This window comes from Phocoena phocoena, chromosome 14 (assembly GCF_963924675.1).
Source record: "Phocoena phocoena chromosome 14, mPhoPho1.1, whole genome shotgun sequence".
NCBI classification, from domain to species: domain Eukaryota; kingdom Metazoa; phylum Chordata; class Mammalia; order Artiodactyla; family Phocoenidae; genus Phocoena; species Phocoena phocoena.
Window position 1 is genome coordinate 684,452 of NC_089232.1, and position 12,601 is coordinate 697,052.

The following is a 12,601-nucleotide window of genomic DNA, read 5'->3' on the forward strand; positions in this document are numbered from 1 at the left end:
CTAAGGGTTTGTACTGGCGGCCAGGGAGTTGCATTTTGTTAAACCCAAATTGAACAGAGTTGAATTCAGGTTAATACAGAGAAATGCATGCTCTGGATGTGTCGTCCTTTGTATTTCCTGAAGCATCAGATGAACTGTAAAGAGTTCAAAGAGCTTCTTATTACCCCTGTAAGAGGATGCGCACATTAGTTTAATTACACACACTTGGGAACAGTGAGAGATACGGTACGTGTGAGTGTGGGGAAATGGCACCTGTTTTTAAAAATAATGGAGGAAATGGATAACTAAAGGATGAACATGCCAAGACAAACAACATAGCTTGTGTGAAATAGGCCTAAAGTGGAAAAGTATTTAAGGAGAAAAGAGAATATGTTATCATCCTGAAACGTGCCCCCTATTCACTACCGGAGCGGACTTTTCCCTCACAGCCGGAAAGAGTGAAATACTTGACCACCTTATTCTAAGTAAGCTGGGCTTTCTAATGCAGCAGAGTATTACCTGGCCTCTTGACTTGGCTCCAAACTACCTTTGCAACCATCCTCTGTATAGTAACCACTCAGTAACTTCACTTTCGATCAGTGAGAATGACACCTGGTAGCATATTTCCCATTTCCTCGTGTACATCTATCCGTTTGCCTCTCCAGTAACCCACGTGACCACCACCCGATACAGAAGGGTTTACAGATCTACCCCGAGACTTGCTTGGGCGTCAACTTCTCCCAACTCCTCATGCAAGCTTCGTTCTGGTTCTTCATCTACGTCTGAAATGAACACGGACTACAAAACACATTGCCAGCCGTAAAGCACTCTGGCCCAAGGACACAGCTGCACTGGGCACTGCTTCAACAAAGCCCAGGGATTAAGAGCTGAGAAGGAATTAAACCTAAGTGACGCCACTGCAGCCTTGTGCCACCACAGAGGGTAAACGGCAACAGGCCTCGAGAATTTACTGATTACAAATCGAGACATCACAGGCAGTCGGCCTGCAGGCAAAGGAAGACAGTGAACTGACAAGTTCAGCTGATACCAGCGCTAAACTCATAAGTTGGTGAGTTGCGTACGAGGTTACAATTTGACAGTAATTCCCTACAGTGCGGTACCGTGTGCGACACCAAACAGCAGAGACGGACCTGCGGTCACACAACCACGAGGAATTTCAGGATGCGTTGTATTCACCATCCCTGCGTGCTGAGGCGTGGCGAGACACCCAGGTCCGCTGCCATGGAAGTCACAGGCGAGGGGACGGGGGCGGGGCGGGCAGAGGAGCTGAACCAGCCCAGCGCTGTACTGTCACAAAAACGCAACGGACAGAAGGTGCTTGGAGGTGCCTCAGGGGAAACACTGGCATATACAAGACTCCAGGAGAACACGGCTTAAAGCCTATGTCCTTTTTTTATAATTTATAAACTGGTTTTACCGACGTGTGCATTGGGGAAAGAAGAAATATGAAAAGAAAGCCCTCAATTCTTGCAATAAAACCAAACCAGTGGCAGGAGCATACCCATAAGAGTTCGTTACCAGCATCATTTAAGATCTTTTCTGCCCGATTCATTCTCTTCCCTAAACGCACTGCAGTCAATAAGAAGGATCTACAAAATAGTGTTTTATTCTCTCCCTTATTTTCACCGGTTCCATCACAGAATACCAGTGTGCAGGAAGCTGTTCGAGGGTTCACTCTGTCCCTAAGCGTGCGGTCTTGGATCAGTGTTAATATTCCACACACTTATTGGAAACTTTGAGTTAGTCATCACAGTTGAGCCACTACAGGATTCGGAAACATCTAAATGATCACAGTAAGATACGTCCTAACAAAAAATGTTAGCAACACGAAATCCTTACTTGATGTTGGACAGTTTCTGTAGGATGCTGCTGAGCTTCTCTAGGACGTGGAGGTCGAGCTTCGGGCCCCGGAGCGGCACCGAGCAGGTTCGGAAGAAGAGGGAGCAGCCGCACACCTGCAGGAAGGGCTGCGGGAACCCTGCGAGACAGGCGGGTCCGCGGCGAGGGGCCAGCGCGCCTGCGGACGGGGCTCACCAACACTGAATTGGGTGTTCATTCTTTCCCCTCCTAAACCATGGGGAAAAGTACCATCATCTGAAGAATTAAAATACTACTGGCTCTTGAATGATGCAAACCGAAGGTAAGACCGTTTCCCCTGGTGTCAAACTTCCATTAAGCGGAATCTAGAAGAAAGTCCGTAAGAGGAGGCTGTTTAAATACTTAGCGGTAAGAAATTCTGTTGGGGGGTAGTAATTTTTAAAAAACCCTAAATTTAAGAATTTCATTTACGTGCTAATGACAACTTACATAATCGCTGAATAGGAAAGAACTTTTTAAAGCATAAAAGCAAAAGTGGGAAAGATTCATAAAAGAAAAGATTCAAAAATTTTATAAGGTAAAGAACTTTAAATGTCTATGTAAAAGAAATGAGAACAAATTAAAAGGCGGAACTCTAAAAAACAAAACAAAAGGGAAATGCCAGACTTGGTGGGGTGGGAGTTGGGGGCAGAAATCTCCTCGTAATATATTTGCCAGAAGAATTGATATTTTACTATAAAAAGAGCTTCTATAAATCACTAAGAAAAAGATGGACCTAATATTTTCAGAAATGAGCAAAGGGTGCAAGCAAGCAACTCACAACAGAACAAAAGCAGTAAAAATATTCAGCTCAGTACTGATGTAATGAAATAACTGGAATTTGCCAGATTCGTATGAAAAGACTTAAGTGTGTATATCCTTTGACTCTGACAGACATATACAAAGGTGTATGAAAAAGAGTCCCTGTAAAGTCTGTAACCGTGAAAACTGAAAGCTCCACCGAACAAAACAGTGTGTAAAAATGCTTTCCAAGGTGTAAATCACTTACATTTGTAATTAGGGAAGCTTGGACAGAAACAAAAATCATACAATAACATTAAACTGTGGCCTTTAAAATAGTTAAATTCCCCTGTAAAACTCAGGGGCTCCCAAAATGGAGACAGCACTTTATTTCAAGCACAAATCAGCGACTAAAGGACGTAAGAATAAGAGAAGTCTGCGCTCTTCATTCTTTTTGAGCACATAAGCACAGCCGGAAAGACTCTATGTCAGCATTTTGATGGTGTACTGAGGAAAATAAACTATTAAGTAGTGAAACTGGCAAACCCCAAAATAACAGTCGGAGGAATGTTTCGGTAACAGGAAGTGAAAGCTGGTGCATGGAAACAAGGTTGTGCCCTTTGCACGGGACCCCGCGGTGAGAAGCTGGAGGGGAAATGCACACCTCCCCACGGGAGCCCACCAAGTGTCTACATGTGTTTCGATCTCAGACACACAGACTCTTTCTGAAGAATGAACTTTAGGTTACGAGTATGGTGACATAATCTGCAAACAGATGAAAAATACACCCAGAGTTCAAGCAGCTTCGTTAAGCAACTGTACACCTTCCTCGGTTCAGACCCTGAGACCCGTGGTGCAAGTCACTCTCATCCGGGAGGCTGACCACCGCACGGCTGACGAGTGAGGTCCGGGGAGAGGGACAGCCCCCAGTCACTGCCGGAGCCACCTCGGGGGTTCTCAACACTGCTACAGGCCGCAGTATCAGTGCTTTCCATTTAAAGCCCGCAGAACACCTAAGCGAGTTATGACAGTTGTTTGTAAATTGCAGAAGTGTGAGGGAGTGCATCTCCCTTTATTTTGCTTTACTTTATGTGTAAATCAGGTCCTGGCATGAATAAAACACAGATATTTACAAGTAAGCACTTCCAAATAAAAGTGAACTTCCTTGTATGACCTCTGTGATGGAAAAAGGCCAAGACCATGCAAAGAGTTTAATATACCTGCGTATTTTAAAAGTAAAGCTTACAAAGGTCTTTTAGAAGCAGAAGAGGTTCACTGGCCTGACTTCCAATCTCTCTTCTGACCTGTGAGACAGACGTCAAACAAGAGAAAGGAAACGCAAAGATTCATATATGCATTCGGTTAGGTTTACCTATAAAGGTGAAACATTATAGTCAACATTTTCTTCAGTACTACCGTGTTTAAATTAATTATATATTTTTTAAGCTTAGAAGAATTTCAATTTGAATACACGTGGCCCGTACGAGAGAGGAAAAGAAGAACCAAAGGCCCAAAAGGCCAGGTGACTCCTCTTCTAAACTTCACTGATGTCTTCACTGATTAAAATGGGAAGATAAAAGTGCTTGAGAGAATTTCTCTCCCCAACACCTAGTCATATGGATCAAAAATTGTAAAACAAATGAAACAAAAAACCTCATTTACAAAAACCAAACCCACACACAGACACAGGAAGGGCAGAAGTCCTCGGTCACGACCTTAAAACTGGCAGCAGGGCAGGCAGCCCAGGACAGAAGCACGAAGTTCCAGAGCAGGGCCTGAGCCCACCTCGACGCACCTCTTCCGCAAGACACGGGGGAGGGGACACAACCTCTGGAATTCCCACCAACCCCCCACCCCCACCCCCGCAAACCCGCAGGGGAGCCACTGCCGCCTCTTCACTCCTCTGACAGGGAATCAACTGAAAACAAAGTCCCAGAGCGAACTGTACTGGGAACCAGCTGAAGCCAAGAGAATTTCTCTATGGGAACAGGACACCCACGCCTCCCACTAACTAGGTTAAATGAACCCAAACGAGATAGTTTAGCAGAATCTGAGAAGTGAGAACACAGCCCTGAGAATCTGGCAAAGAGCACGTCACCACCAGAGCCACCGGCTACAGGAAAGAATGGATACATTAGGAAAAAGGGCTTTCAAACTGTGGCACGGAAGGGAGAGAAAACCTGGACTGGGACGAATGGTAGGCAGAGTGTGGAAGGCCCACCCCGTCCACAAGGACAGGGAACCAGAGTCATCAGAGACAGATGAACCGGTTTGCAAGGCAGAAATAGAGACAGATGTAGAGAACAAATGTATGGACACCAAGCAGGGGGCGGGAGGGGGATGAATTGGGAGATTGGGATTGACATATATACACTAATATGTATAAAATAGATTTAAAAAGAGACAGCATGTCAACTCGGTGAGCATGTTATAGCAATCAATCAACCAATCAATCAACCAATCAATCAATCAACCAATCAATCAGAAAGGGATATAGCACACACAAGGCAGAGTCAAACCTAAAAGAAAACACAAGAAACAGAACAGTTTTCCATAAGAGTTCTGAGGTCTCAGTTAACCTAATAACAAGGCTAGTCAATAAGATAAGAAAGAAAAGATGATAAACAGGATTTAAGAGAGAGAGAATCAAAACACCATTAAAGAAGTAATAAATTAAAACATCAAGAAACCGAAAGGACAGAGCTGAAAATTAGATTACTGTCATAACAATCCGATCATCACAGAGAATGAAAACAAAAATGAAAGGACCAGAAAGAAGCCAAGATATGGAAAACCATCAAAAAAGATCCATGAGGACAACTGGTGTTCCTAACAATATAAAGTTAATAAAAGAAAAATATTACATATTATGTTATATGTGAAATGCTAAGTGGACACAGAACAGCAACCCAGGCAACATCCAAGGGCTACACCGTGTGCTTGAGGGAGGAAGCAGCTATCAACCACCCAGGAGAGCAGCGGGGCACCACTGCTGGGAAGGCCAGGCTGCCCTCTGGCCTCCCGAGACAGCCGCGAAGCACCACGTGCGACCCAGCATGAGCACTCAGACGGGACCTCCTTGAGTGTAGGCGCCCCGGCAGTGCTTCCAACGCAACACGAAGCAGCCTCCACAGCACCTCCTAAACTGGGGGGTGCACACAGGCGAGGGAGCAAGATTAAGAGATCGTTCAGGGACTTCCCTGGTGGCCCAGTGGCTAAGAATCCGCCTGCCAGTGCAGGGGACACGGGTTCGAGCCCTGGTCCGGGAAGATCCCACATGCCGCGGAGAAACTGAGCCCATGCGCCACAACTACTGAGCCTGCGCTCTAGAGCCCGCGAGCCACAACTACTGAAGCCTGCGCGCCTAGAGCCCATGCTCCGCAACAAGAGAAGCCACTGCAGTGAGAAGCCCGCACACTGCAACGAAGAGTAGCCCCCGCTCGCCGCAACTAGAGAAAGCCCGCGTGCAACAACAAAGACCCAATGCAGCCAAAAATAAATAAAATTAATTAAAAAAAAAGATCATTGAGAATTAAGAACAGAAATGCAGAGGGTGCAGTCAAAGGACTAATCCTGAGCGCTGAATGTGATTAAATGTAAAACTAACATAAAGCAAAGTAAGAAGACGACACTAGCATGAAGCAAATGTGCAGATTCCGCCGTCACAGGAAAGATACAAACTAAACAGCCGGGAAGTGGAGGTGGGGAGAAGGAAAGAGCGGTGGTGCCAGTGCCCCACCTTCCACGGCTGGGTGTCAGCACTGCCTAAACCGAGCGGTGCAACCAACAGGGCACACTTAAAATGGGAGATTTTATGTTGTATATAGTTTACAATAAAAAAGGTAAAAATAGACAGACTCGATGTTTTTCACCTTCTTTCTTTCTTTTTTTTTTTTTTTTTTGCGGTACGCAGGCCTCTCACTGTCGCGGCCTCTCCCATCGCGGAGCAGAGGCTCCGGACGCGCAGGCTCAGCGACCATGGCTCACAGGCCCAGCCGCTCCGCGGCATGTGGGATCTTCCCGGACCGGGTCACGAACCCATGTCCCCTGCATCGGCAGGCGGACTCCCAACCACTGCGCCACCAGGGAAGCCCTCACCTTATTTCTTAACAGAAGGAGCTTGTGATCATTTTTGACTCAACTCTGCTTCATTTTTCCTGTTAGATTAAGCACGTCTCACTAAATAACGTGTGTAATGAGCCCCCTGTGTTACAGCATCTCCACCTGCCACCCACTCACCCGCCCCCCTCCTCCAAGGACACACGCACAGGACGGTGTCTGCAATTACATCCACTGAACACTGATGATGGGTATTTCCAAATGACAAGGTTTCTGGGGATTTTTTTGGAAAAAACACTTAATGCTCTCTACAGTTCTGCCTTGCTCGAATGGTTTTTTTTTTTTTTGAGTACTAAAAGTTCATTTATGTTTAATTTTCAAATTGTGGTTAAACATGCATAACATAAAATTTACCATTTTGACCATTTATAGAAGTGTAGTCTTTGTTAGTGTGAAGTGCACTCACGCCGTTGGGCAAACATCCCCCCGACCCCATCCCCCCCGAGCTCTTCATCTTCCCCAGCTGACTCTGTCCCCGTGAAACACCAGCCACCCCTCCAGCCTCTGCCCCCACCATCCTACTTCCTGTCTCTATACATCTGATGATTCTAGGGCTCTCACATGAGTGGAATCATACAGGATTTATCCTTCTGTATCTGGCTTATTGCACTGAGCACAGTGTCCTCAAGGCTCATCCAAGGTGTGGCAGGTGCCAGCATTTCCTTCCTTTTTAAGGCTGAGTAATATTCCATTGTGTGCAGACCACACTTTCTCTTGCTGCCTTCAAGAGTCTCTGTCTTTGACTTTTGACAGTTTAACATCACGTGTCTCCGTGTGGGTCTGTCTCTCTGGGTTTATCCTGAACTTCACTGAGCTCTGGAATTTGGTTAGCTTCTTAGATTTGTAAAACCATGTCTTTCCTCAAATTGGTAAGCCTTCAGCCCTAGTTTTTCATATCACCTTCATGAATTCTCTTAGCTGGATCTTCTGGATAACTTGCTGCCGCTTCTACAGCAGCACTTGCTGCTTCCTCTCGCTCTTTTATGTTACAGAGGCAGCTTCTCTCCTGAAACCTCATGAACCGACCTCGCCGGCTTCAGACTTTTCTCCTGCAGCTTCCTCACGTCTCTCAGCCTTCAAGAACTGAAGAGTCAGGGCCTTGCTCTGGATTAGACTTTGGCTTAAGGGAACGTTGTGGCTGGTTTCATCTTCTGTCCAGACACCGAGACTCTGTGCAATCAGCAAGAAGGCTATTTTGCTTTCTTATCATTCCTGTGTTCACTGAAGTAGCACTTTTAATTTCCTTCAAGAGCTTTTCCTTTGCACTCACAGCTCGGCTAAGTGTTTGTTGCCAGAAGCCTGCCTTTAGGCCTCTCTTGGCTTCCGACATGCCTTCCTCACTAAGCTTCATCATTTCTAGCTTTTGATTTAAAGTGAGAGACGTGTGAGTCTTCCTTTCACTTGAACACTTTGAGCCACTGTAGGGTATTAACTGGCCTAACTTCAATACTGTTGTGTGTCAGGGAACAGCGGCCAGCAGAGCAGTCAGAACACACACATTATTAAGTTCAGCATCTTCTAAGGGTACAGTTCATGACCCCCCCAAACCATTACAAGAGTAACATCAAAGACCACTGATCACAGATCACCACGACAAATATAATAATAATGAAAAAGTTTGAAACACTGTGAGAATTACCGAAATGTGACACAGAGACAGGAAGTGAGCAAATGCTGGGGGAAAAATGGTGCCAACCGGGTGGCTCAAGGCAGGGTTGCCACAAACCTTCAGTATGTTTAAAAAAAAAAAAAGTACTTGGAAAAAGCACAGTAGAGCAGGGTGTGCTTGCAAATGTACATATTTTTGGATACTAAGACTTTTTGGTTTTTTGCCAGTTTCCAAATTTCTATTACTTTTATAATAAAAGTAAATTATACTTGAAAAAAACAAGGTGTGCAAAATGTACTCAAATACATTGTTGCCATTCAGGTGGGTCACCTTGGACAAGATGGTTTCTGGGGCACACAAGAGAATAAACTAACAATACAAACACAAACTTAAATGTTCTATTCAAACTACGTCTGACAAGAAAAGGAATGTATTCTTTAAATAAAACTACGTCTGACAAGAAAAGGAAAGTATTCTTTAAAATAAAGTAAGACTCATGTCCTTACACAGCTAAACCCAGATAAGTAACAGCTTTTACCACCGACAGGAAGGAAAAAAAGAAACCACCAAGTAGTCTTCTAAAAGCACATTGCTCAGTTATTGTATGATTTACATTCACGCCCAAAACAGATAATCAGAAGCCCTCAATCTAAAAATAACAGTGTGCTCCACGATACGTATGTTCAGGTAAATCAACGCACAGACCTCAATTTACACTCAAGGAAATGCGTCAGAGCAGCTTTCAGAGAACTCTGCCTGCACAGCTAAGGGCAGCCCTCACGCCTGGGGAGCAGCGGGGCTGGGCAGAGAAGGGACCCTGCGGCCGCAGGGGCCCAGGACGGACGGAGCTCCTACCGCTTCTCCATCTCCACCTCCGCACCAAGGACCAGTCGTCTTGAACTTGCCACCCAGTGCCGGGAACCCAGTACACTTTCCCCAAATACTGTCACGACAGTCAGTAAACAAGGCGGCCACCAGACTACGTGGCTCCAGTCTCCCCAGGTCACAGCCCACCAGACAGAGCAGAACCCAACCAGAATCTGAGAAACCGAACTCAAGAACAACGATCCTAACAGCCAAATAAGGCAAACATTATATTAGACACAAATACACAGGTGCTTCGCTTTGCTTCTGTGTCTTGCCTACAAACCCCCTGCCCGAGGCCGGCCACCGGGCACCCGGCCTCGCGCACTCTCTCCCAGGCTGAGCTCCCGTCTGTGGGCTCCGCTTCCTGAAAGGCATAATCAGAAATGCAACACAGGGAAAAGGAGCAGCTCCACGTGAAAAGGAATGACCGAAGCTAAATGGCTGCTTCTTACAAGTCGAGAGCTCACCTGGGGTCCAAACAACAAGGCAGCCAAAGCGAACCAGAGCACCCGGGCTCGGCAACCCCGTCCGTATCCGGGCTGGGTGAGGGGCCACCGCCCGCAAGTCAGAAGAGCGCGTTACCCCAGCACGACCGCCGGAGGAAACCGGGTCCCCTCCCCCCCCTGCAGGTGAGGACGCGTCTGAGGGCCGCGCTCCCTCCCAGCCTCAGGGACAACACGGGACACAGAGCGCAGAGAGAGGCTCGAGGACGGGAGTGACGCCGCAGAACGAATCCACACAACCGGGGCCCCCTGGAAACTGCACCGAGTTCGTGGAAATGTGGACGAAGGGTCAGGGGTGGGACTGAAGACGCTACCACACAGCATTTGGGGTATAAGAGGCACCAGGGCCTGACCCGCAGAGTCACACTGTCAGAAGAGATGCGACACTCACTGGATTCCACCGTCGTCTGCGGCAGGCTGTCGACGACGCAGGACAGGAGCCCTTTGCTGGGAACCCTCAGGTGGCTCAGCACCACCGGGACAGCCGGGTGCTCCAAGAACAGGCTCTTCCCTTCATCCGCCTTCAAGTCCAGACACAGAGAGTCCAACGCCCGCGCCAGGGAGTCGGCTGAAAGGGCGTCACACAGCGGCTGCGTCAGTGGTCCGGCTGGTGACAGACGCAGACGGCAGGAAGGGAACACCGCCACTTCCATGGATCCAAGAGGAAAGGAAAAACTGAACGACCAGAGGCGACAGGCTGAAGGCCAACGGGGAGGGACATCATTATGACAGGGCAAAAGTCGTTCAGAATTTCCCTACTGTAACGCTTAAGTCACAATAAACACCGTTCCTTCTTTACATCAAGAAAGAAGACAATGGATGTTTACTAGTAAACACCACAAGGAATGCCAGTCCCCATATCTGACTGTAACTTACCACATGCTTCCACAGACCTCAACAGCATTGGTGCTGTCATCTTGACAAGGCTCTGAGATTACATTTTCTTGCTACTGCTGCCACACGGTCGCCTGTTTCAAAATGCAAGTTCATACAAACGTGCTCTATGGGTTTTAAACCAGGGTTTCTGCCCTCTGCTCCAGACCAAACAGGAGGCCCTCAAAGAGCCTCAGGAGACTGACCCGCCTGGAGTCTCCTGCGATGCCTCCACCGTGACGAATGGCTGGAGATCCGACCACAGCCGACGCAGGGACGGCACCTGCGGTCAGGAGCCCTGGAACGTTCTCCAAGATGTCCCACGGGTGACTGGGAAGCACTGATGTGACCGGGATCAACGCAGATGAGTTAAGATACTTCAATGGCTACAACAGTTTACACCGTGCTTTCAAATGTGCAAGAACATTCCGGTTCTCTAAAACTCTTTCAACACACTATTCGAAGCAACAGAAACTGTTCATGCTGTTCACGCCCTAGTGAGTTAATTTTTCTGCTGAAAGTTCTGTTTAAAGAAGGCTCAGAAGTGTTCTGAAACACACTGAAAATATGACAGGATCACCACTAAATTCCTGTCCTCTGGCCTCAGGTTTTGTCTCTTCTTTGCTGTCCATGCTACGTAAACCAAAGAAATAATTAGAACCCTAATTACTAAGAATGAGAAGCTGCTGGGACTTCCCTGATGGCGCAGTGGTTAAAAATCCGCCTGCCAATGCAGGGGACACGGGTTCGAGCCCTGGTCCGGGAAGATCCCATATGCCGCGGAGCAGCTAAGCCTGTGTGCCACAACTACGGAGCCTGCGCCCTAGAGCCCGTGTGCCACAACTACTGCAGCCCACGCGCCTGGAGCCTGTGCTCCACGACAAGAGAAGCCACCGCACCGCAACGCAAGTGGCCCCCGCTCACCGCAACTAGAGAAAGCCTGCGCACAGCAACGAAGACCCAACACAGCCAAAAATAAATAAATAAATAAATAAATTTATTAAGAAAGAAGAATGAGAAGCTGGGAATAACCTGTGTGAAATGAAAACACATGTGAAAGAATGTTTAGAACTTAAGATCTGTGCCTCTGTGTCAATTTATAACGCACTTCATCTTTACCTCTGGTAGCATCCAGCCCAAGGCACACCGCTGCACGTAAATTCTGAGCTTCGCAGAGCACTGCAAAGCGACCGTGGATCGAGGTCGGCAAAGCTGCAGCTGCTCTCCGGAGCTGCCTTGCTGAGGCAGGAGAGCGCTGACGGCCGCTCCCGGGTACAAGCACCACTATGGGTGCTGCCCTGCTGCATCTGACACCAAGTCCTCTCCCTTCTCACTGAGCATTTAATCACTCAGATTAAACAGGCCGAAGGCTGCACGATCCAGCAGGTTTGCAAGCTTAAAAAGTAGTCCTTCAGTAATTTGGAGGGGATACAAAGATGGTACTTGGTTATTTTATTTTTGTTTTTTATTTTTTGTGGTACGCAGGCCTCTCACTGCTGTGGCCTCTCCCGTTGCGGAGCACAGGCTCCGGACGCGCAGGCTCAGCGGCCATGGCTCACGGGCCCAGCCGCTCCGCGGCACGTGGGATCTTCCCGGACCGGGGCACAAACCCGTGTCCCCTGCATCGGCAGGCGGACTCCAAATCACTGCGCCACCAGGGAAGCCCTGGTTATCTTTTTAAAGTGGTCTAATCTTTCGAGGGGAAATTAAAAGTTACCTCCTTACTTTAATTTCCCTAATAATGAAGATTTCCTAAAAACCAATTTAACCTCTAAAAGAGTATTCTAAAAAAGTTTAGTTACCAACTGTGCCAAACCTGGTTTCTTTCTATACACATGCTGTACTACTGAGTGTTTAAGAAACGTCCCAACGTTCAACAAGACCACCTTTTAGTCCTGATCAGAGGCCATCGGTGGGCGACGGCCGGCTCGAGGATCGGATGGAGTCTCGGCAGTGACTCCGCCTCTGCGGCCGGGCCCACCTGGGACTGTGACCGCAGAAGGCGGCAGAGACCTCCAGCCCGGCAGCCCCT

The 12,601-nt window shown here is 47.6% G+C and overlaps 1 protein-coding gene across 1 annotated transcript in view; it reads right to left on the reverse strand.

Annotated features, from left to right (window-relative positions):
- The window catches only part of CCDC138 (coiled-coil domain containing 138), a 48,130-nt gene continuing 35,529 nt past the window's right edge, over nt 1-12,601 (reverse strand). The window contains 3 exon segments of the mRNA XM_065891156.1: nt 1-166; nt 1,840-1,978; nt 10,088-10,264. Of these exon segments, the coding sequence (XP_065747228.1) occupies nt 1-166; nt 1,840-1,978; nt 10,088-10,264 (482 nt within the window).